Source organism: Cervus elaphus, chromosome 1 (genome assembly GCF_910594005.1).
Source record: "Cervus elaphus chromosome 1, mCerEla1.1, whole genome shotgun sequence".
Lineage (NCBI taxonomy): Eukaryota > Metazoa > Chordata > Mammalia > Artiodactyla > Cervidae > Cervus > Cervus elaphus.
In genome coordinates, this window is record NC_057815.1 from 94375054 (window position 1) to 94402198 (window position 27145).

The window sequence follows — 27145 nt, forward strand, 5'->3', positions numbered from 1 at the left end:
CATGTCCAATTCTTTGTGACCCCGTGGAGTGTAGCCCACTGGGCTCCTCTGTCCATGGAATTTTCTGGCAAGAATACTGGAGTGGGTTGCCCTGTCCTTTTCCAGGGAAGTTTAATTTTTCATATGCCTTCGAAGTGTATGGGGGCTCAAACAGATAGATATTCTTACACAAAAACATATGCACATGCCCAAATACACACATAGTCACGGGGAAGTTTATTCTAGCAGTTAAGAATGTATGGCAAAATCAATACAATATAGTAAAGTAATTAGCCTCCAATTAAAATAAATAAATTTATATCAAAGAAAAAGAGAAAAGCAATAATCATTTAAAGTCACCTTTTATATCTACTATTCTTCCTTTCTCACACACAGCATACCCACTCTCCTTACCTGCTTGAATATCTGTAGTGTCCTCATTAATTCTCGTGTATAATAACATTTATTTAATTATATTTATGATTAATCTGTCTTACTCAAATAAGGCAGATATTTTCTTGCTTTGTGCGCTAGTGTAAGTACAGACCATTAGAGTGCTACTGGCACATAAAAGGCAATCTCTAAAAGTACATTGAACTTATTCGTGTTCACTGTTCCATTTAAAGACACATAGAGAATCTAAAGGATAGGAATCTAAAGGAAGCGCAGAACCTAAAGGATAGGAATTGTACATAGGCTTTAAGAGGAACTGTTACAAAGCTTATTCCACACCTTTTGTAGTGCATATTTTACATCTTTGTTCCTCAAACTGTAGATCAAGGGATTTAACATAGGGATAACAAGGGTGTAAAATATAGATGCCATTTTGTCTGTATCAAAGGAGTGTCTAGACTCTGGTTGCGCATACATAAATATCAAAGCCCCAAAGAACACGGTGACCACTGTCAGGTGGGATCCACAGGTAGAAAAAGCCTTGTGCCTGCCTTCAGCAGAGCTCATCCTGAGAATGGCTACAAGGATGAGCGGATAAGACATAAGAATCATTGGAAGGGAGAGGATCACATTAACACCTGCAAAGATCAGAATGATCAGTTCAATTTCTTGCGTATTTGAACAGAGCAAGGATATCAAGGGGAGACAGTCACAGTAGAAATGTTTGATGACATTGTAGCCACAGAAGGATAAATTAAAAATCTTTACAGTGATTATAAGAGACACGGATGTGCTATAGAGGTAGGGGATTGCCACCAGCACCCGGCACACCCTTCGTGACATGATGACCGTGTAGAGCAGGGGGTGACAGATGGCCACGTAGCGGTCACAGGACATTGCGGCCAGAATAAAAAGTTCACTAATCATGAACATGATGAAGAAAGCCAGCTGGGTGGCACACAAATAATAGGAGATTGAATTTTGACTCACAATAAAACTTGCCAACATTTTGGGTCCTACAGCTGTTGAATAGCCAAGATCAGTAAGAGCCAGGTGTCTGAGAAGGAAGTACATGGGTGTCTGCAGCCTGGGGTCCACCTTAGTGAGGATGACCATGCCCAAGTTGCCCACCGTTGAGGTCACGTAGATGATGAGGAAGAGCCCAAACAGTGGAGCCTGCAGCTCGGGGCGGTCTGTGATTCCCGTGAGGATGAATTCATTTGGCACAGTAAGATTTTGTGTTTTCATGCAGTTTTATCAGGATATGTGTTCTGGGTGGAGACATCAAGCATAGTAAGCAGATTTCATGTATTATCACCTGGCAGGTTTTTCATATGTGAAGCTTGTATAAGTAAAATACATCCTAACTTCCCAAAACAGGATATTTTTAAAAATCCCATATCCTATGTATAATAATATGCATAAATAAAGATAGAGACAGAGTCTGAGATATTCATTAGTTCTCAAATAGGAGTTATTTTGCTAAGCAAATAACTGTCAACATCTGAAAGGCATATTGGTTATTGCAACTGGAAGGTGAGTAGTACGTGCATATAATGGTCTGTGGTCAGTTATGTTTCTAAACATCTCATGACACCCCTTATCAGTCCAAAATCTCAGTAGTGCTAAAGCTGGAAAACAAGAAAGGTATAGATGGTATACCTAGACATAAATACAGAGATAGATAAATATCCTCTGTCCATGGGATTCTCCAGACAAGAATACAGGAGTGGATTGCCATGCCCTCTCCAGGGGATCCTCCTGACCCAGGGATTGAACCTGTGTCTCTTATGTCTCCTGCCTTGGCAGGCAGATTCTTTACCACTAGGGTCACCTGGGAAGCCCCATATAAATATATAGATACACATATAGGTGTGTATACCTGTAAATACATAGATAAAAGATACAGAAATGTATGCATAGAAGTACATTAGAAATGAAATAAAATTAAAACTGTGTTTCATATATAAATTTATACATATATAAACTTATGTGATACATATTTAAAGTTTTCTATTAGTCATTTATGTAATTGCAACCACATTGTGATATTTATAAATTATACTTGATAATATCACTTAATCATATCACTTAATACATATAAGAATTGTATTATTCAATTATGTGAGAATTATGATAAAAATGTAAAGCCATAAATTCCAAAAATGTAAAGAACACAGTGGGCTTCCCGGGTGGCTCAAATGGTAAAGATTCTGCCTGCCATGAGGGAGACCCGGGACTGATCCTTGGGTTGGGAGGATCCCCTGGAGAAGAGAACGGCTACCCGCTCCAGTATTCTTGCCTGGAGATTTCCATGGACAGAGGAGCCTGGTGGGCTACAGTCCATGGGGTCGCAAAGAGTTGGACGCTTTCACTTCACTTTCATAGAACCTGTTACTTCAACGCATAGTCCTCAAAATCCTTTGTTCAGGTGATACAGACTGAAATAGTTAACAGACAACAAATATTGGACAGTTGTATAAATAAGAAAAATATAATAGATTGCAGTGAGAATTACCCCTCTATAAAAATATGTGAGGCATATATGTATATAGATATGCTGCAGCTGCTGCTGCTAAGTCGCATCAGTCAGGTCCAACCCTGTGCGACCCCATAGACGGCAGCCCACCAGGCCCCGCTGTCCCTGGGATTCTCCAGGCAAGAACACCGGAGTGGGTTGCCATGTCCTTCTCCAGTAAATATATATAATCTCTGCTATATTTTCTGTTATATACAAATGATTACTTTGGGCAAATAATTTATCTGAAAATCTTTATTTTCTTATGCAAAACTGATATTTCTTTACAGGGTGGTTGGGAGAGAAAAATGAAGATTAAGGGATTCAATATGTTTAGGCTTACCTGGAAATCAGATAAAAATCAAATATATACATATATATATGTACATATATATGTATATATATATATATGTATGTATATATATATTTCATGGTGGCAATAACTTAGCTCAAAGAGAGTTTCTTTATATATTTGTGTGTCAGTTCTTCTGTACTGTGACGTTGTCTTATTTGTCAAGTCTATGATGTAATGATCAATAGGTGAGGACTAGGTCAAGTAGAATGGAGCACATTTAACTTACACCAAGCCCTTCACTATTCCCCTCTGCAGGACTAAAATTGGACCTCTGAAGTCCATAAAGTGGGTTCTTTATGTTCTAGTTTTATTTATTATTTTAGCAAAAATGAAAGTTCATTATGATGCAAATTTTCCAAAAACATAATCTTTCCCTAGGAACATTTTCACTACAATTGGCATATATTAATTTGCATGTAACAATTCAAATAAACATTGTCATGCAAGAACCCAGGAGAGTGCAAGGAGATCTAAGCAAATGGAAAGAAAGAGTAGCCATTGGCATTTTTTCTGCATAATGGAGATTTATTAAAAACTCCGTTTTGAAAAGAAGATGCTGTGCTTAAAAAAAGAAAAATGTGTAAGGTTACTGTGTCACACAATGCTACGCTGTTGTTTAGTCACTAACTCCTTCCTGACTCTTTGTGACCCCATGGGCTGTATTCTGCCAGGCTCCTCTGTCCCTGAGGTTTCCCAGGCAAGATGAGTGGAGTGGGTTGCCATTTCCTGACCCAGGGATCGATCCTGCATTGACAGGTGCATTCATTATCACTGAGCCTCCAGGGAAGCCCCACACAGTACTGTAGATGTGAATAAAATACATTAAATAGATATACATGGATTAGGGGTGTTACTTAACATTTTTTTTATTTTAAGGTCACAAAACTCCACCAAATGATAATGTAACACGAAACACAAATCAACATTTTATAAAATCAAATAAAAGTGTATCTGAATATGATAATAATAAACATAGTACGAATATACCAGAATAAGAGGTGGGCTTCCCTGGTGGCTCAGACGATAAAGAATCTCCTGCAATGCAGGAGACCTGAATTCAATCCCTGGGTTGGGAAGATCCCTTAGAGAATGGAATGGCTACCCACTCCAGTCTTCTTTCCTGGAGAATTTCATGGACAGAAGAACCAGCGGGCTACAGTCCTTGGGGTCTCAAAGAGTCAGATACATCTAAACAACCAACTCACAAGAGTAGGAGGTAAATGGCAGATCAAGGTAAGAGGATTATTATGTGCAAAATATTGTCAACATAAACACCTCCTTTAAAAAATATAAATAACATTGGTTACAATAAATTATCAGTGACTGCAGTCTCTGAGTGGTCTGTGAGAAAATTAATTAAAAAATTTATAACATTAAATATAACAGTATTTACACGAAATTAGCACTTTGCTCACTTAAAATATCGTTTACAATTTTAAGACCTCCTGATAGTCTACCTGGACTTGATGCAAACAATTTTCTAATATCAGAAACATGAAATGTATATCACTCAACAGTTACTGTAGAGAAATATCTTCAATAAATGTAATAAGAAGTAGCATAAATCTTGTTTTCTTGTCTTCGTTTTGCAATTATGAAAAGCTAAAAAAAAATCAGACTTTGCAAATTCCAATTTTTCCGTAAAGGTAAGAAATGATATAAGTGTTTTTGGTTGCTTTGTCACAAGCTTTATCATTCTATGGATAGACCCAAATAGCTATCTCATAGTTTAACATTTTTTTAAAATCCCGATTGTCAACTTTTTAAAGCTGTGCCCTGTGAGATAATTTTATCTAATTTGCGGTCAGATTCTACTTGAAATTGAAGGACACACTGAAAATTCCACCATTGCCATAAAACTAGGTGCTTAAAAGCCTGCTAATAACCAAATAGCAATTTCTACATCTCATTGTAAGGAGGAAATGCTCTTTTGTCTCATCAAGGGATCCAGAAATAATCATATTTATATACTGATGTACATAATCATTAAATATTAAATGATATTGAAACAGTCACCAAAAAACACCCAGAGCACTAAATGAATAAGAATTTAGAAGAACATCACCATAAGAGACTGAATACATGAGGCTTCTTAATTTTGCCAGTTTCTAAATATTCATGTGTTTTTGGCAGTGGTGGTGTTTCAGTTGCTAAAGCCTGTCTGACACTTGTAACCCCTGGACTGCAGCCCGCCAGGCTTATCTGTCCAAGGGGTTTCTCTGGCAAAAATGCTGCCGTGGGTTGCCATTTCTTTCTCCAGGGGATCTTCCTGACCCGGGGAAGGAACCAGGGTTGTTGCAGGCAGATTTTTTACCAGCTGGGCCACCACGGAAGCCCTCACGCATCTTTAGTTTTGCTTTATTTACTCTTGGTTTTGCCTTCCACTGGAGATACTGTTATTTATATAAATGGACATCGCGATGATGTTTCAGAAATGCTTTTCAGGGTTTAGTCTGTAAATATGTGAATATTTTCAAATAGTTAATATGAAAAGACAGAAGAGGAGTCCTATTCCTGAGAGAACTGAATCAGAAATGGTTCATTTTGCTCAGGCGTTGCCAGTGAATTAATGTGAAACCTTGAATTTGTCTCTGAAACGCTGTCAGCGTATTGGAAACAAGGCATCACGTGAAATACTCTGTCATTTTACCTGTAATGAAGTCTCTGTAGTGACTCCCTCCTGTGGCTCTCACATGGCTAAGTGGAACAATTTATGGATCTCGTTCACCTTTTGATACTCTCCCTGAGGAGATGTCAAAGAATTTGCTGATCATCCCTAAAGTCCTGAGACCACAACAAAATATCTGGAGATTGGCTTTTCAATTTTCTAGGACAATTATTTCTTTCCTCTTTATTCTTTCCTACCTTTTTTTTTTTAACTTTTGGTTAACTTTCCTTTTGTAGTATACAAATCTCTTAATTAAACCTGTCTCTAGAGCAGACCCATTAAGTCACAGTGGTCTTCTCAAATGAATGATGATATAGAAATGTTTAAACATTGTCCTATTTCATTATTGAAAAATAGGGAATTAAAGATGGGCTTCTTAGGTGGCTCAGTGGTAAAGAATCTGCCTACCTAGCAGGAGACACAGGTTCTATTCCTGGGTCAGAAAGAGTCCCTGGAGAAGGAAATGATAACCCACTCCAGAATTCTTGCCTGGAAAATCTCATGGACAGAGGAACCTGGTGGGCTACAATCCATGGGGTCTGAAACAGTTGGACACAGCTGAGGGACTGAGCACATATGCATGCTATGAACTCTTCACCAGACCTAGATCTTGGATATGGATTTCCCCCTATTGTTTTATCTAAATATTTTATTTGTGGCTGTTATTTAGTTGCTAAGTCATGTCCGACTCTGTTGTGAACCCATGGACTGTAGCCTGCCAGTCTCCTCTGTCCATGGGATTCTCCAGGCAAGGATACTGAGCGGATTGCCATTTTCTTCTCCAGGGGTTCTTCCCAACCTGGTGTCTCCTGCACTACAGGCAGTTTCTTTACCACTGGGCCACCAGGGAAGCCCTAAATATTTCATAGTTTAGCATTTTACAGTTAAGTTGTTCTTCATTTTGAGTTAATTATTGTATTAGGTCAACATTATTTATTTGCTTGCTTAGTTTTTCCTCCATATCCCTAATTACCTCTGCACAATGATTTTAAAAGGCTACACCCCTTCTTTTGAATTACCTTTGCAACTTTATGAAAAATTAGTTGGACTATTTATAAAAATCTATTTCTGTGTTGTCTATTATGTTCCATTAATTTATATGTTTGTGTTTCTACCAATATAAAAATCTTGGTTATTTGGTTATATAATTAATCCTAACATGAAGGAGTGTTTTTTCCTAGTTATACTAAATTTTAAAATGTGTTTTCGTTTATGTTCTGCCCTTAACCTTTCAATAAAATACAGTATAAAATCACCTCTGCACTAAATCTTGCTGAGATTTTATTTAGGTTTGCATTAAATCTATGGATCAATTTGGGAAGAATTTTATCTTAAGTATACAGATCTGAGCTAAGTATAGCTACTAAATTATTCAAATCTCTTTTGATTTTTAAAATTGGGATTTGTACTTTTCAGCATACAGATCCTGTGCAGGCTTTGTTAGTTTTTATGTACATTTTCATTAGCTATGAAGTGACTTTAAATGGTCTTGTTTTATTAATACCTATATATATATATTTTTTTTTTTATATAATTTTTGTCAATCATATATCTTGTCTTCTTTGTGAACTCATGTTTTCCAGATTATTTTACTTTCCATAGTTTTGTGGACATTATCTATTAGAAAGCATGTCTTTTGCAAATAAGGATGTTTTCATTTCTTTCTTTGAAATTTCTATGAATTTTATTAGTGTTTTTTTTTCTTTTTCTTTTTTTTCTTACACTTGGACACTACTGAAGCAGTTAACAGTTTCACTTTCACTTTTCTGGGAATATAAAAGCAATAATTTTAATGAGCACATTTCCATTCATAAAAAGATGATAATTTATCAATTTGAGATATCTGCTTTTTCTTTAATTTAACAATAATCTGGTAATCTGATGATGTTCCAACTACCCATGTTTTGGTTTAAGTGTCTAGGATAGGATTTTTTAGAACGTTGACTCTAAATTTGAATGTAATCCAATGAGGTATGTGATTTGTTTGAAACTTCACTGCTTTATCTCAGCAATCAATTTTGTGCTGAAAGCTCATTGCAGGTCAAATGCAATATGAAAGTAACACCTAAAGACAAAGTTGGAATATTCAAAGTCATGTTTTAAAAATATATATCCAATTTAGCATATAAGTGATTGCACTCATTGAGTATTTAAGAATCATACTTTGTTTATTCACCCATTCGTTTGCTTAGTCACTAAGTGATTTCCCACTCTTTGCAACCTCATGGACTGTAGTCTGTCAGACTCCTCTGTCCATGAGATTTTCCAGGCAAGATTATTGGAGTGGGTTTTCTTCTCCAGGGGGTCTTCTGGACCCAGAGATTGAACCCAGATCTCCTGCATTGGCAGGAGGATTCTTTACCACTGAGGCACCTGGGAAGGCCCAAGCCTTTTTATTAACTCAAAAGTATTAATAATAGGCCTTTGTATGGCATTTGTATGGGTTTCTCTGATGACTCAGTGGTAAAGAACCCACCTGCTAATGCAAAGGCGCAGGTTCAATCCCAGGGTCGGGAAGATCACCTAGAGAAAGAAATGGCAACCCACTCCAGTATTCTTGCCTGGGAAATCCCATTAACAGAAGGAGCCTGACAGGCTATAGTCTATGGGGTCATAAAGAGTAGACATACTTAGTGACTAAGCAATGATGACATGGCTTATCTATGGAAGCAGGAGACATTCTAGAAGAAGGCAGAATGTGCAGCTTCCTCCCCCAAGGTCCAGAGCTCCTTCCAAAGGATAGCCTAAGAAAGCAAAGTCCTTTGTGTGCCTCCAGCTGTGACAACAGGTAGGCAATGCTGGGATTGGATTTTTCCAGAACTGGATATTTTCCAGCAATGAAGATAAAAGTGACAAAGTTCTCTTATGGATTGGAACTTGTTCTTAAGGTTAACTCCCCTGAGAACTGGTATTGCTGGACAAGGGAGTGCTGCCTCTCACTTCATGACTCTGGCCCCAGTCAGCTGGCTTGCCTTGATACAAGTTTGACAACCCGCATCTTCAGCCAGCAGAAACCAGAGGGAATGCCCCCACTGGCTACAAGGTCTCAGGACAGAAACAAGATGAAAGGAGAACTTGAAAGTCTATGCTTTCTCCACAAAATGGCTTTTTTCTGTTTTTCTCTTTTGCTTATGGAACATTTATTGTTCATATACACATGAATCTATTTCTGATCTATCAGTATCTTTTCATTGATATATATTGCCAATTTTTATATCAAGAGCAGACTTTAAAAAAAATAACTGTAGCTTTGGAATAAGACTGGATATCATTACTGTTTGTCTTAATGTTAATATTGCAAGTTTATTCCTCTTTTTAAAGTTAGTTCAGCTATTCTAGATCTTTTGCTCTGTATGGTTTGATTTTAGCTCCTTTATGTGTTTTGGTTTCAGCTTCTCAATTCCTATCAAAAAAGAATTTCTGCTTAAATTTTAATTGTGTTTGATTTGAGAAATTGTGATATTTACCTAATATTGAATAAATCAGTAAATAAATATGGTAAGATCTCATTTGTTTATGCCTCCATTAATATCATTCAGGAATATTTTCTAATTTTTACCATACAGGCTTGCATATTTTGTATATATCTTTAAGCATTTCATAATTATGATGAATTTATAACAGGTATTTAACAATTTAACAAGGCTTTCCAGTAGTCATTTATGGATGTGAGAGTTGGACCATAAAGAGCCTAAGAATTAAAAAAAAAAAAGCCTAAGAATTGACGCCTTTGCACTGTGGTGTTAGAGAAGACTCCTGAGAAGCCCTTGGACTGCAAGGAGATCAAACTAGTCCATCCTAAAGGAAATCAACCCTGAATATTCACTGGAAGGACTGATGCTGAAGATGAAACTCCAAAACTCTGGCCAGCTGATGTGAAGGGCCAACTCATTGGAAAAGACCCTGATGCTTGGAAAAATTGAAGGCAGAAGGAGAAGAGGGTTACAGAGGATAAGATGGTTGGATGGCATCACCAATTCAATGGACATGAGGTTGGCAAACTCCAGGAGATGATGAGGAGGGAATGGCCTGGCGTCCTGCGGTCCATAGGGTCGCGAAGAGTCAAGACATGATTTGTCGACTGAACAAAAATAGCATTTAACAATTCCATTTCTAATTTTTCATTTGTAGGATATAGAAATAAAAATTACTGTGTGTACTGATCTCTCTTTGAAACATCCTAAATTCACCTTTTAATTCAATGCATTTTTCTATAGTTTATATTTCCACCTGTACAATCTCATCATGTACTAAAAAACACAGTTTAAATTCCTTCTTTCCAATATGGACTGTTTTTTTTTTCTTTGCCATATTGAATACCACCTCCATTAAAATATCAATATCATGGGAAAGATAAGTCCTACTTGCCTTTTTCTTGATTTAGTGAAAATGTTTTTGAGTTTTTAAGAATAATGAACAAAGAACAGTGCAGTCTCTATATGATGTAAACACAATTTCATAAATGTTAAAAATAAAAAATTAAACAAAAAAGTGACAATTTAGAATACATGCAAATCCATGGCTGATTCATGTCAATGTATGACAAAAACCACTACAATATTGTAAAGCAATTAGCCTCCAACTAATAAAAATAAATGGAAAAAAAAAGAAGAGGATATTTGTACACATATTATATATATAACAAATTGTTAGATATCTTATTACATTCTTCTTAGAAATATTGACCAAATCATGGAATTTTGTCTTGTGTTTGCTACAAAGAGATGATCAAATCATGGCAATCAAGCAATAAAATAAAAATTATAGAATATAATAAAACATATTACAATACAATATATAATATAATAAACATATATGCATACATATATAGTAAAAGAGTTTTTACACACTCTTATGAATCAATACTGAAGAAGGTTATCCCATAACAGACGCACAAAGCTAGTTCAGCATAGAGTAGACCTCTTATGCAAAAGTACAAAAATAATTAACACACAAATTTTAAATAAGCAATATTTTTGTTTTTCAGACAGATAAGGAAATGTAACTATCTTGTTTGATCAAAAAGCAGATAGGAATCAAGATCCCAATAAAATATAAAAGTATAACTCAAAGCTTCCACAGCAAACTCTCAAGAAATTTACCTTTTTTCCCTCTGGGTTTGTTGTGACATAATTGACAGTTAATATGGTGTAAATTTAAAGTCTACAACATGTTGATATGATGCATTTATATAGTTGAATATGGCCACAATATAGCACTAGTTAACATTTTCATGTTACATGATTACCATTCCTTTTTCTGAGGTGAAAATACTTAAGGCCCACTCTCTGAGTGACTTCCAAGTGTAGAATATTGTTAAAAACAATTAAGAAAATGTATCTGGTTCAGAGAATACTTTGGCCACCTGATGCGAAGAACTGACTCATTGGAAAAGACCCTCCTGCTGGGAAAGATTGAAGGCGGGAGGAGCAGGGGACGTCAGAGCATGAGGTTGTTGGATGGCATCACTGGCTTGATGGGCATGAGCTTGAGCAACCTCTGGGAGCTGGTGAGGGACAGGGAAGCCTGGTGTGCTGCAGCCCACGGGGTAGCAAAGAGTTGGACATGGCTGAGCGACTGAACTTGAATTTACAGAGAAACGGTCTGATTTAGATAAATAAGATGTTGTGAGTTACTGAATTGCTAAATGTGCTGAGTCTAAGGACTTCCTAGGGCTCATGTATAAAAGGAATTTCACTGATCAGAGCAGAGCAGGATCCTAATATCTTCCACGTGATAAGGGAGCATCTGTATCAATTGAGATGAATGATGAATTCAAATCACTGTACTACACTGAGCCTCCTAGAAACCACCATAAGTTTAATTTTAATGCATGCCATAGAAAAGTACAGTGAATAAAAAACAGAAGTGTGTGCTTACATAAAACCACATGTACATGCACAAACACCTGTAGACACTAGGAAATTTATTCTAATAGTTGGGAATAACAATAATTCTTTGAATCCTTTTGCATATGCTATTGTTCCTCATTCAACTCTCTTTACTTGCCTTTATAGAGTCCTAACTCATTCTAAGGTATGGTGCTATTTACTTAATTATATTTGTAATTCATCTCTTCCCCTCAGGAAAGGCAGATATTTTCCCCTTTGGGTGCTAATGTATATATAGCACATAGAAGTATGACTAGCCCTTAGAAGGCAATTTCTAAATATGTGTTGAACATTTCCATACTTTTTATTATTTTTAGAGACACACAGAGAACGTCTTGAAGCCCATCACCCAAAGTATAGATTCATATTGTACAGAAGCCTGAAGAGAAAGAATTGCATATTCTTTTCCACATCCTTTGTAGGGCATGTTTTACATCTTTGTTCCTAAAACTGTAAATCAAGGGATTTAGCATAGGGATAATGAGAGTGTAAAATATAGATGCCATTTTATCTGTGTCAAATGAATGGTTGGACTCTGGCTGCACATACATGAATATTAAAGCCCCGTAGAATACTGTGACTACCGTCAGGTGAGACCCACAGGTAGAAAAAGCCTTGTGCCTGCCTTCAGCAGAGCTCATCCTGAGAACGGATGCAAGAATAAGAAGGTAAGACACAAGAACTATCAGAAGAGAGAAAATCAAATTAAAACCTGCTGAGATAAGAATAATCAGTCCAATTTCATTTGCATTTGAGCAGAGCAAAGATAACAAGGGGAGACTGTCACAGTAGAAGTGTCTGATGACATTATAGCCACAGAATAATGAGTCAAATATCTTTACAGCGATAAGAAGAGACTCAAATATGCTATAGAGATACGGCATTGCCACCAGCACCTGGCATATCCTTTGCGACATGACCACTGGGTAAAGCAGAGGGTTACAGATGGCCACGTAGCGGTCATAGGACATTGCTGCCAGAATGAAAAGCTCACTAATAATGAACACAAGAAAGAAAGTGAGCTGTGTAGCACAAAAGTAATAAGAGATTTCATTTTGATCCGCCACAAAATTTACCAACATTTTGGGGCCCACGGTTGTTGAATAACCAAGATCAGTGAAAGCCAGGTGCCTGAGAAAGAAGTACATGGGTGTCTGTAGCCTGGAGTCCACCTTAGTGAGGATAACCATGCCCAAGTTGCCCACCACGGAGGTCACGTAGATGATGAGGAAGAGCCCAAACAACGGAGCCTGCAGCTCAGGGCGGTCTGTGATTCCCATGAGGATGAATTCACTCAGCACTGTTCCATTCTGTGTTTGCATCCAGGTTTATGAGGAAACCTGCTCTGGGTAGACACAGCAGCAGAGTCAATAGATTTTGTGTAAAATATCCTCTTAGATGGGCTAGTATGCAGAACTGGTAAGTAAGATAAATTCAAATTTCCAGTTTAGAATATTTAAAAGTAAGTCCACCTGCCACACATTAAAATATACATAAATAGAGACAGAAGGAAATACGAAGGTAGATCAGCTATTCTCTGTTAGAGTGACTTTGCTCCCCCAAGAATATTTTTCCACTGTCTGGAGACATTTTGGCTGTCATAACTGACAGTTGAAATGCTATTGGATTCTAATGTTTTTATGTCAGATAAAGAGCTCAATATCTTAACATTTCAAATATGCAACCTGTAACAATATTGAGCCAGTAGTCACAATAGTATTTGGGTTGACAAACACTATAGTATAGGTATAGAAACATAGAAAACTAGACAAAATAATAATAATAATAATAAATAAAAAAGAAACACAGACAACTAGACAGAGATATGCAAATATAGATAACAAAACAAAACAGAGAAGTTAAACAATCATAAAACTTTAGGTATTATGGATAATTATTGCACTATTCCTTCAAGTTCTATTTTTATTCTTTATAAGATATAACCACATGATGGCACTTTAAAAATTCATCAATCTTAGGATATAGTTCAGTTCAGTTCAGTTGCTCAGTTATGTCTGACTCTTTGCCACCACATGGACTGCAACACACCAGGCTTTCCTGTCCATCACCAACTCCCGGAGTTTACTCAAACTCATGTCCATTGAGTCGGTGATGCCATCCAACCATCTCATCCTCTGTCGTCCCCTTCTCCTCCCGACTTCAGTCTTTCCCAGCATCAGGGTCTTTTCAAATGAGGCAGTTCTTTGCATCAGGTGGCCAAAGTATTGGCATTTCAGCTTCAACATCAGTCCTTCCAATGAATATTCAGGAGTGATTTCCTTTAGGATGGACTGGTTGGCTCCCCTTGCAGTCCAAGGGACTCTCAAGGGTCTTCTCCAACATCACAGTTCAAAAGCATCAATTCTTTGGCACTCAGCTTTCTTTATAGTCCAATTCTCACATCCATACATGACTACTGGACAAACCATAGCCTTGACCAGGTGGACCTTTGTTGGCAAATTATTGTCTCTGCTTTTTAATATGCTGTCTAGAATATAATGCATATACTAATGATACAATAAATTTTCAATCCAAAAATTCCCAACGTTCATATAACCCACTACTCAAAACATAGTCTGTGAAAGATATTTTTCCTTCAGATGGTACTGACTCAAATTTAGCACACCTGACAGGCATGAATAAGTGTATGAATAAGAAATGCATAATGGACCACAGTGGGAATTAAATTTGTTTACGTGATGAATCATACTAGGACATACCTGACTATTATAGGACATGTATGTCCATGTATAGGACATACATGCCTGTAAATACAGTTTCTGCAATGCCTTCATTTATGGTGAGAAGAGGGCAGCAGAGGATGAGATGGCTAGATAGCATCACCAACTCAATGAACATGAATTTGAGCCAACTCCAAGAGACAGGGAAAGATAGGTAGGCATAGCATGCTGCAGTCCATGGGGTCACAAAGAGTCAGACAGGATTTAGCGACTGAACAACAACTATTAAGGGTTAATCTGGGACAATAGTGTGGATTATCTAAAACTCTTTATGACCATGTGTGATGGAAAACAGTGTGCACAGTTTTGGGGAAAGATTCATGAAGATTCAATAGTTCAGTGAGTCTATCTTACCTGGAAATAGTTCTCAAATGTCAAATACATAGTTTTGTGGGGTTTTTAATGTTTATTTGTTTCTAATAGTGATAGTAACTTATCTGAAAGAGATTTTCTTCCTCATATAAGCATATTCTCTGGACTGTGGTTTTATGCCTCTGTCAGGGCTATAGTGATGGGTAAGTGAGGAGCTGGTCAAGTAGGATGTAATACATGTGATTTATTTCAGTTCCCACCCCACCCCCATCCCATAACTAAATATAGATTCTATGTCATAGAATTAAGGTGGAACTTGGCAAATGTCACTGAAATATTGTGGATACTGGTAGCATACTGTACCACATGAAATATTATTTTTACCTGTAATGAAGTTTCTGTGTTGACTCCTTCCTGTATTTCTTACATGGCTGTGAGAACAATATATGGATTCCCTCACCTTTGAGACTCTCCCTGAGGAGATGTCAAGCAATTTGTTGATTAGCCCTAATGCCTAGGAGAACACAACAAAATGTCTGGAGGTCTTTCAATAATCGCCAAGGACAATTTATATTCACCAGTAAGTTTAGTACTTATTTAACTCCTATTTTTCACTCTTAGTTAACTTCCCACTTTTAGCACATGGGGCTCTTCATTCAAATGTTGTATTAATACATTTAAGAAAGGCCCGTTTCCACAATGGTCTCCTCAAAGGGGTGACATGGTAGAGACATGTCAAAATTCTTTTTTAATATATCATTTTTTTAAAAAAATTAAAAGGAGTTAAAATTACACATTAGGTAAATGTGGCCTGTTATTTCCTTGATTTAGTTGGTTTCGCTGTTTTTCTTCACTTCTGAGGCAGACATTACTTGCTCATTTTTCTCATTTCATAGTTAGTTGCCATCTTCGACTAGTTACAACTTCTTTTGATTTTTTTCCCCTTAATGGCATAGTGCAGCATTTCATTTATTTCATTCTGTCCAGTTCCAATTCCTATTCTAATTTTCTTTCCCATCTAGGAACATTTTATACTATGAGCTCAGTATGTCTTAGAATGTGTTCAGATCTTTGATTTCTTTAACTAGCATACTTTTCAACATACACATCCTGCACATTTTCTGAGTTTCTTACTATTTCATTACCCTTTGTATTGTAAATGGCATATGTATATGTATATGTGTATGTATATATACACACGCATGTGTACATAATCAGTTGTTTCAGTTGTATCTGACAATTTTCAACCGTATGGATTGTACCCCACCTCTGTCCATGGGATTTTCCTGGCAAGAATATTGGAGTGGGTCGCCATCTCCTCCTCCAGGGGATCTTCCGAACCCAGTGATCAAACCCACGTTTCCTGTGTCTCCTACATTGCAGGCCGATTCTTTATCACTGCACCCCCTGAGAAGTCACAAATATGCATATTTTTGGTTCTTGCATGTTATACATTATATAAATATATTCATATGTATATGTGTATATATAATATATGCATTGACAAGATATTTGCTTGTTGAGTTTGTATCCTTTTATCTTGCTGAACTCACAATTGTGAGGGAATTCCTGAACTCACATTTATAACCGGGTTCCTTGAGGTTTTCTGTTAGAAAACATGTCATTTGTAGTTATAAGAGAATCTAATTTCTTTGTTTTTCCCACATTGTATGCGTTGTATGACATCTTTTGTTAACTTCTGAGATTTCTTGTTTGATCTGCTTTGTGCAACTATACATGAATCTTCATTTTAGAATTTTTTTGCAACTAAATTTTAGATTATCTGATCTTTTAAGTCTGTCATCCTTTACTATGCTTAATTATTTTTGAGAGTCATTATATTTTTGTGTGTTCCAATAATTTATTACTCTTTATAGCAGCATGAAATTCACTTGTCACGATTTACTTTCATCCTCAGGATAGAAACGTTTAGATGGTTCCCAGGGTCTGACTAATATAAATAAACATTTATATTTATGCAAACATTGACATTTGCATACAAAGAAATCTGCTGTCCTTTCTCTTGGGTAAGTACAAGGCAGTAGAATGGATAAATATTATGTCACAGGTGAGATATGTTTAAAGTTTTAAGACAATTTTTTTTATATTTTTATTGAAGAATAATTTACTTACAATGCTGTGTTAGTTTTAGGTGTATAGCAAAGTGATTCAGTCATAGGTAAACATTTATATTTTTTTCATCTTCTTTTCCCTCAAAGGCTATTACAAAACATTGAGTATAGTTTTCTGTACTATGTAATAGGTACTTATGGCTATCTATTTTATACATAGTCATGTGTTTATGTCAATCCCAGACTCCTAAACTACCCTCTTTTTCCCCACTCAGGTAGCCATTAGTTTATCTTCTGTGTCTGAGGGCCTATCTCCATTCTTTATAGAGTTTCATACGCATCACTTCTTTTTATATTCCACATATAAGTGATATCATACAACATTTGTCTTTCTCAGCCTTGTTTATTTTATTGAGTATGATTGTCTCTAGATCCATCCATGTTATTTCAAATGCCATTATTTCATTCACTGTTACTCATTTTTATGGCTGAGTACCATTACATTCTATAAATATACCACATTTTTTATCTGTCATGTCCAATAGTTTGTGACCCCATGGACTGCAGCACGCCAGACCTCCCTGTCCATCACCAACTCCTGGAGCTTGCTCAAACTCATGTCCGTCGAGTCAGTGGTGGCATCCAACCATCTCATCCTCTGTCGTCCCCTTCTCCTCCTGCCCTCAATCTTTCCCAACATCAGGGTCTTTTCCAGTGAGTAAATTCTTTGCATCAAGTGGCCAAAGCATTGGAGCTTCAGCTTCAGCATCAGGCCTTCCAGTGAATATTCAGGACTGATTTCCTTGGGCTTCCCGAGGAAATCAGCTTGGGCTTCCCTTGTGTCTCACCTGATAAATAATCCACCTGCATTGCAAGAGACCTGGGTTTGACCCTCGGGTTGGGAAGATCCCCTGGAGAAGAGAAAGGCTACCCACCCTAGTATTCTGGCCCAGAGAATTCCATGGACTATATATATCCCAATATAAATGGGCAGAAGATCTAAACAGACTTTTCTCTAAAAAGATATACAGATAGCCAATGGGCACATAAAATCATGCTCAACTTTGCTAATTATTATAGAAACACAAATCAAAATAGAATGAGATACCATCTCACATACAGTCATCATCAAAATCTCTACAAACAATAAATGCTGAAGAGGGTGTGGAGAAAAGGGAACCCTTCCACATTGTTGATAGAAATGAAATTGGTACGGCCAACATAACAAACAGTATGGAGGTTCCTCAAAAAATTAAAAATAGAGCTCCTGTATGTTGCTGAAGAAAAAAGTGAATCTTAAATGGATTTAAAATGTTTATACCATTTTATTTTCTACTAACAATGTGTAAGTTTAGGTTCCTCCAAATACTCACAAACTACTGTGTATTCTAGTTGACATATAGTGTTATCTATTTGAAATCTAAATTGAAAGTATTCAATGTGTAATGACACTGAGCTTCTTTTTATGGTATGTAGCAGTTCCTGATTTTTACATTTTTATATTTTATGGAAAGTAGTATATTTTCTGATATATTATTTATCAACTTAATAATGTGATTAAGTTTTAAATGAATGAAAAGTATACAAATCTGTAACTCAGTATTTTTTTTTTTTTTTTTTTTGGTTTATAATCTGAAGGATAATCAAAGGTACTCTAACATGTATTCTAGGAGTGGGATATTAGGTTATGTTTATTCACAGTTTATCTTTTCAAATACATGTACTGTTTGCATCCCTGTGTATTTCTGCTCATTATACATAATCTTAGATGTACATTTTTTTATGTTTATATATGAATAGATGAGATATATATATATACATTCATTAATAATTTAAAATGACTTATAAAGTATAAATAATAATTATTCTCACTTGATTATTCTTATAAATTATTTTTATTCAAACTTTATTTGTAGCATTGATTATTTTAAATCCTGATGATGTACATAGAAAACAGTCCAATATCTCTATGATGTAAATAAATCTATTGAATGTTAAAAAGTAATCGAAATAAGCAAAAACAAAATTAGGAAAGTTAAAGAGAGTTATGTAAGAAGTATGTTCAAAAGACATGGCAGATTTATAGATTACAGAATATTGCACTACACTTTCACTAGAACTATCACCATTCAAATCATAGAATCATCTCATGCTGCTTTCTCCAAGCAGGATCACCAAACGCATAGAGTCAAACAATGTATCTTAATCAAAACATGATACACATTTTAACCAAATTTGTGGCAAGTGAGCCAAAGGAAAGAGAGGCAAGACTCCTGTTTGTCATAGAGTAGACTTCATACTGCGCTCCACCGGGTCGCACAGAGTCGGACACGACTGAGCGACTTCACTTTCCCTTTTCACTTTCATGCACTGGAGAAGGAAATGGAAACCCACTCCAGTGTTCTTCCCTGGATAATCCCAGGGATGGTGGAGCGGGGTGGGCTGCCGTCCATGGGGTCGCACAGAGTCGGACACGACTGAAGCGACTTAGAAGCAGCAGCAGCAGCAACAGACTTCATTATAAGGAGACAAAAACAACTAGAATATTGCTCATTTATTAATATGTTCAGTGCACTCAGAAGTTTAACTGGTGTGCAGAAGTCAATCTCTATATGTATGTTGAAATCATTTATCCTTGCATTTCCCTCTGAGAAAACTTATAAAAAATCTCAATGTCCATAGCCTAATTCAAGGAACCACACAGCAAAATGAACTTAAGAAAAGATATTACATAGTTTTTCCCATAGTCTATGAACAGCATATTTTACATCTTTGTTCCTCAAGCTGTAGATCAAGGGATTTAACATGGGGGTGATCAACATGTAAAATATAGATGCGTTTTACCAGCATCAAAGGAATGGCTGGACTCGGGTTGAACATACGTAAATATCAAAGTCCCATAGAACACTGTAACCACAGTCAAGTGGGATCCACATGTAGAGAAAGCCCTGTGCCTTCCTTCATCAGAGTCCATCCTGAGAATAGCTGTAAGAATAAGCAGGTCAACCACAAGAACTATTAGCAGGGATGAAGTTAAATTAAAACCTGAAGGATCAGAATAATCAGTTCAATTTCACATGTATTTGAACAAAACAAAGATATCAAAAGGAGACAGTCACAGTAGAAATGTCTGATTACATTGTAGCCACAGAAGGATAAATTAAAAATTTTTATAGTGATTAGAAGAGACACAAATGTGCTATAGACATAGGCGATTGCCACCAGCATCCCGCATGCCCTTTTTGACGTGATAACTGTATAGAGAAGAGGGTGACAGATGGCCACATAGCGGTCATAGGACATTGGTGCCAGAATAAAAAGCTCACTAATGAACATAATGTAGAAAGCTCCCTCAATGGCACAAAAGTTGTAGAAGGTTTTATTTTGATCCACAAGAAAATTTACCAACATTTTGGGTCCCACAGTTGTTGAATAGCTGAGATCAGTAAGGGCCAGGTGTCTGAGAAGGAAGCACATGGGTGTCTGCAGCCTGGGGTCCACCTCAGGGAGGATGGCCATGCCCAAGCTGCCCACCGCTGAGGTCACGTAGATGACGAGGAAGAGCCCGAACAGTGGAGCCTGCAGCTCGGGGCGGTCTGTGAGTCCCGTGAGGATGAATTTGCTCAGCACTGTTTGATTGAGCTTTTCCATCAAGGTTTACCAGAAAACCTATTCTGGATAAAGACATCAGCATAGTCAGTAGCTGTCATATAGCATCATCTGGTAGTGTTTAGCACACAAAACTAATATAAATATGATAAATTTGAATTTCTAGTTTGGGGTATTTTAAAATGATCCTAACTGCCACAGTAAATATATATAGCAATGATAGATACATGATAGATAATCAGTGATGATAGAAATAGGGTTGGCAATAGAAATAAATCAGTGGTTTTTCAACTGTTGAAGATCTGTTCTCCAAATAACTTTGATAATCTTTTGAGAAATTTGTTTGCAGTAATTGCAGATATTGGAGGGAGGCTACTGCTGGCCTCCAATGGTTAAAGTACAGTGATGCTGCTGGAATCAGCACCCCAACACCAAAAACAAAAATTTACCAAACACAAAATATCAATAGGGTCAAGATTCACAAAGACTTCTATAGACAGATACAAATAGATACAAAGATATAGGAGGTAAAAATGAAAAAAAAAATAGTAACTACTTTATATGTTAATTTTACAGATGGTTATTAAAATTGTAGGATGTCATTTATATAATGATAACATAATTGGGGATTCCAGGTGGCTCAGTTGTAAAGAATCTTTCTGCTAATGCAAGAGACCTAGTTCGATCTTTGGGTTGGGAAGAACTCCTGGAGAAGAAAATGGTAACCCCCTCTAGTATTTTTGCCTGGTAAATCCTGAGGACAGAGGAGCCTGGTAGGGTGACAGTCCATAGAGTTGCAAAAGCTTCAGACATGACAGTGACTAAAAACCAGCAATAACATAATTACATTATCAAATTACAGTCCCTGATGGCTCAGACAGTAAAGAATCTACCTACAATGTGGAAGACCTAAGTTCAATCCCCGGGTCAGGAAGGTTCCAAGAAGAAGGAAATGGTTCCTCATTCTAGTATTCTTGCCTGGAGAATTCCATGGACAGAGGCTACAGTCTATGGGGCCACAGAGTCAGACACAACTGAACGACTAACACTAACTAACTAATATATGTTAGTCACATAATAAAAACTAAACCCAAATTTTAACAATCTATGGAAACATTCAAACAGTTTATAGTAAAAGTCTTGGGAGACCCTTTGTGAATGCAGATGGTGCAGGATGAAGCAATTAACACTTTTGATATAGGACTTAAGCTTTCAAAAGAAAACTCTAACAGACTGTAGTAGAACTTACTTGTATATATCCTGGGAAATACTCCAGGAAATAGGCATAGATAGATAGAGTTGGCTGTACATACAATTGTGGTATATGTAAAGGAATGCTTTGAAAAAAATGATATAACTAATCTTACTCTATGTTTCCATACTGGAAAAATCAGCTCTTCCTTTTTTGCAGAATTTTTGGGAAGATAAATGAGAAATGTTTCAGCGTGTCAATAGTATTTGGAAATATGCCTCAAATATCATGCATTTAGTGTGTTCTTAGTGTGTTTATTTGGAGATCAATTATCTGATTATTATTTTTAAAACTATTCATTTTGAGAAAAAATATATGTATTTGTTTCAGATTCCCCTGGAAACTGAACATGTTATATATCATAATACCACGATAAACCTGAACACTTAAAAAATTCCTAAACACCAAAAAATTGTTTTTCATGTCAATGTAAGGTAGAAATACCCATTTTTGCTTTTAAAATATCAAAAAAAATCAAATTTACAGATTTTTAAAATTTTTTATTAATTCCCTGGTAGCTCAGCTGGCAAAGAATCCACCTGTGATGCAGGAGACCCTGGTTTGATTCCTGGGTCAGGAAGATCCGCTGGAGAAGGAATAGGCTACCCCCTCCAGTGTTCTTGGGCTTCCCTAGGGGTTCAGCTGGTAAAGAATTCACCTGCAATGCAGGAGACTTGGGTTTGATCCCTGGGTTGGGAAGATACCCTGGAGAAGGGATAGGCTACCCACTCCAGTACTCTGGCCTGGAGAATTCCATGGACTGTATAGTCCATGGGGTTGCAAAGACTCAGACATGACTGAGCGACTTTCATTATTAACATTTCTGAGAAGAAAATAAGGAAAACGTTAGAGGCCAAGACTGACGAAAATTTAGCTAGAAACTAACCACTTGCAGCTTCATGATTCTGCTATGATTTTCATTTTTATTCTTAATCCTTTAGTTAGGCTTCTTGTGTTACACTTTTCATTTCTTATCTGCATGTTTAAGCATTTATAAAAACATAAATATTACATAAACAACATGGCACTGATGTTTCAAAGATGCTCATTTGTGTTTGTGAAAATATTTGTATAATTACTTTGAAGAAAAAGTGTTGAGGTCCTATTCTGCTTATATATTAACAATAGCAAGGTGTACACAGAATTAAATCAGAAATCCTTTTTTTTTTCATTTATTTTTATTAGTTGGAGGCTAATTACTTTATTTTGCTGTGGTTTGTCATAGAATAAAAGCATTTTCTTGTTAATATCTTCAGAATTATTAATAAAATATGACACTACATGAGCTATACTGCTTACCTGTCATGAAACCTCTGTCTTGGCTTCCTCATATGCTTTATAACATGCATCGTAAGAATAATTTATGGATTCCTTTCCATCCTCTGAGACTCTCCCTGAGGAGATGCCAAGCAATTTCTTGATTGCCCCTTTGAAGCATTTGAAAGCTTAATAGAAACAAGGGAGCGGGTATTTTTATTAGTGGTCCAGGACAGTTTATATGCACCAATGAGTTAGAATATTTACAGGTATTTTTGTGTTCCATTTTACTTTTTACTCTTGATTAATTTTCTTCTTCACATGATGCTAAAGTTTATTTTCTGTGTCTATGTGGCAAGACTATGCTACCAAGTTGTTTAATAAAATATCAGTCAAGGTGTCAGTTTTTTAGATGTGATAAACTTTTGAGCAGTAGATTTTGAGTACAGCTGATTTCCTTTCAGAATATGGTGAGACTCTTTCAATCAAGAGTGAGGAATCCCAAAGAAAAAGGAAGTTTGTTTTCAGATTGCCACAAAAAAGTCTGCCTCAGTTTCCTGCATTTGTCCTCAGCATCAGCTAGTGCTGTCTGCCAGCCTGGCCCACAAATTTCTGCCTTGGCAGCTCCCATTATAACATTGTACACTTTTTTAAATACATCTATTTATCTATCTATCATATATCTATATTACGTTCCCTGGAATACCCTAATACAGCCATATAGGAATTTGGATTAATATATTTCATCCATAAGACAAACCTGTCGGTATTCTTCTAGCTCTCCAATAATCTCTCTAGTTAGATGACAAAAAGCTGTGCTGAATTACTGTTCTATGGGGTTTTTTTAAATGTTTAAATGAAATAAAAATAATACGTTTTGTGTATATATGAAGAATTTTGTATGTATATTCTTTCCTTTTTTTAACTCTATGGAGGGAAATTAGTTACTCTCATTTCTCATTCCCACTTCACACTGAGTCATCATCTGTTTTGGACTTCTCTTGCACTGTATTTGTCTTTGTACTTGGTGACTGCAGTCATGTCCGACTCTTGAAACCCTATGGACTGTAGCCAGACTCCTCTGTCCACTGGATTCTCCAGGCAAGAGTATTGGAGTGGACTTGCCTTTAACACATTTCAATATTTCTTGCTTCTCCATCATGTCCAATATCCTCTCCAGTTCTTCTTGTCTACCTTGACATATGTTCTGATGTGTCTCACATAATCCATATATTCCACAAAAATGTAACTTGTTAATGAGCTGTAAATGTGCATTGTTGAATATAATTCAGTAGTTATTTGTGGTTTATCTATGCTGTAACTTTTCACTATTTATTAAGCTAAAATTCATGGATTTTTTTCTTTATTGATCTTTTCTTTATGGCCAATTAATCTACAACCAAGTAGGAAATAACTCTGTAATGGAGAAAAGATGGTCTCTTCAATAAATGATGGTGGGGAAAATGGGAAACTATGTGTAAAAGAACTGACTTAGAACATTCTCTATCACTATACACAGTAGATTAAAGGTCGAAATGTAAGACCAGATACTATAAAACCCTTAGAAGAACATATAGGCAGAGCACTCTTTGATTTAAACCACAGCAATATCTTTTTCAATCCATCTCCTAGAGTTATGGAAATATAGACTACTCTTTCTTATCCCACATTGTCCCAGGTAGCCTTAAACTTGATATTTAAAAATTTTTATGTTGAAGTAATTATAGGATCACAAGAAGGTTTCAAAAAAAGAACACAGAGTCTTCTGTCTATTTTAGTTCTAGTGGTAACAACTTGCATAAGACAGTACAGTTTCATAACCATGAAATTATCAATGTACAATCCACTGAATTTGTTCAGACTTCACCAGATTGCACATGCTAATTTGTGTATCTTCATTTATATAATCACATGCCCTCCTCAATGTTGTCATATATGCGTAGTTGTATAACCACACCATAGTCAGCACAGAGACTTACTTCATCACATGAATATCGCTCATGTCATTTCTTCATAGCCACACCCATTCTCTCCTCTAATTCTTGTCTTTAACCTAAATGCTAAGCAGTTTTTCATCACTATAATTTTAACCATTGAGAATGTTTTATAAAGGAAATACCATGTGTAATCTTTACCAATAGGTTGTGTTCACTCAGCATAATTTTCTTGAAGTCCATTCAGGCTTTTAGTATATCAATGCCTGTTCCTTTATCAGGGCTGAATATTATTACATGATGATATACCTTATTCATTCATTGAAAGACATGTGGCTTGTTTTCAGTATTAAACTATGTGAAGTGAGTAAGTTTACCAATCATTCAGTTTGTCTTTGGTTTTGTTACTCAGCACTTTGTACTTTTCAGTATACTGATCTTGTTTATGTGTTTATTTATTTGTTTGTGTCACCAAAACATTTCCTTTTGCTTGGGTAATTTACTTGCCTTCTTAGTTTCTACTCAATTATTTCATTATATTAATATTAGGGAGATTTAAATGCCATGTATGTAAATTGATTTTTTAATGTGAAATATATTCTTTTCTCATTATGCATTATTGTTTCCATATTTTGCTAGAGTCAGTTTGATACAATTTTGTTTAGAATTTTTGACTATATGTTAAGACTGATACTATTATTTTTTTCTTAAAATAACTTCTCTTGCACTTTTACAACAAGAAAGCTTTCCAAGTAGAGTTAGGAAATGTACCTTCTCTTTAGTTTTCTGAAAGAATTAGAAGCTAGTTGTTTACTTTTTTAGCCCTAAACAATATGTAGAATTTTGCAATTAAGGCACCTGAATCAGATTTTGGAGTGGAGTTATGTTAACACAAATTTCTGCTTGAGATCATCTTAATTCTTGACTTTTTAATAGTGTGTCTTAGTGTCCAAACACATCAATATATATATTTAAATTATATCCTTTCATATCATTCTGGCCTTAAGCACAAATTGCTATTTCAAAGAAATATTGGTGTTGGTAAAGTTTCCTTGTAATTTCCTTTTTATCTAATTCTATTTATTTTTTAAAAAATATTATCATATTATGCATTAAATTATGTTGACATCAAAAATGTCCATTCTAATTATTCATTTGTGTACAAACTGCTGTTTTTCAATGTTTGTATTCTATGAAAAATTAGCCAACTTCCTTAAATAACTGATATGTCTACTGAATATAACAAAGTAGCATAAAATAAATGAAATATAGGGGATATTATGTATGCTTAGTCACAGTTAATTTTTAAAATTCAGATATTAGAGACTATATCTTTCTTCATTATGAAAGTTGTAGTGTTAGTTGCTCCATCCTGTCTGACTCTTTGTGACCCCATGAACCGTAACTCGTCAGGCTCCTCTATCCATGGGATTCTCCAGGCAAGAATACTGGAGTGGATTACTGTTCCCTTCTCCGGAGGATTTTCCTGACCCAGGGATTGAACACAGGTCTCCTGCATTGCAGGCAGATTCTTTACCATCTGAGCTACAGGGAAGATCATGAAAGTTATAACTATTCATTTAAGATGTTTTGGGGAGAATATATAAACAAAAATATAAAATTAAGCATTTTAATAATAATAGCCACCACTATCTCATGTTATTTTACTGTATTTCTGTCAACATAATTTCCTAGAAACAAATATTTTTATTTTGCTTATATGTGTATTGTTCATACTTTTTTCCTAATTAAAAATCAACTGTAAAAACTTTTGGTAATATTCATTTTATATGTGTGTGTGTGTTAGTTGCTTGGTCATGTCCAACTCTTTGCAACCCCATAGACTCTAGCCCACCAGACCCCTCCATCCATGGGATTCTCCAGGCAAGAACACTGGAGTGGGTTGCCATTTCCTTCTCCAAAAGGAACTATAGAAAGAAAGAAAGTGAAGTTGCTCAGTCATGTCCGACTCTGTGACTCCATGGACTGTAGCCTACCAGGTTCCTCCATCCATGGAATTTTCGAGGCAAGAGTACTGGAGTGGGTTGCCAAGTCCTTCTCCATATTTTTATATGACATTATACATATTTCCTTGATGCTAGGTATGATTGAAGGAAAGAGGAAAAGAAGATGAGAAAGTGGTGGATGAGATGATTAGGCAGCA

The 27145-nt window shown here is 36.0% G+C and overlaps 2 protein-coding genes and 1 pseudogene across 2 annotated transcripts; all 3 read right to left on the bottom strand.

Annotated features, from left to right (window-relative positions):
- Window positions 1-678: 678 nt before the first annotated feature.
- Window positions 679-1620, bottom strand: LOC122700224 (olfactory receptor 8K3-like). Its single transcript, XM_043912953.1, has one exon. The coding sequence runs from the start codon at window positions 1618-1620 to the stop codon at window positions 679-681; it is 942 nt and encodes a 313-aa protein (XP_043768888.1).
- Window positions 1621-12166: 10546 nt separating this feature from the next.
- Window positions 12167-13126, bottom strand: LOC122703163 (olfactory receptor 8K3-like). The gene has a single exon (XM_043917217.1). The coding sequence runs from the start codon at window positions 13124-13126 to the stop codon at window positions 12167-12169; it is 960 nt and encodes a 319-aa protein (XP_043773152.1).
- A 6517-nt stretch (window positions 13127-19643) lies between these two features.
- Window positions 19644-20580, bottom strand: LOC122700259 (annotated as a pseudogene).
- Window positions 20581-27145: the final 6565 nt, after the last annotated feature.

What these genes read in the sequence shown, in the direction of transcription:
- LOC122700224 (XM_043912953.1), bottom strand. Translation starts at nt 1,620, where the DNA reads ATGAAAACACAAAATCTTACTGTGCCAAATGAATTCATCCTCACGGGA.
- LOC122703163 (XM_043917217.1), bottom strand. Translation starts at nt 13,126, where the DNA reads ATGCAAACACAGAATGGAACAGTGCTGAGTGAATTCATCCTCATGGGA.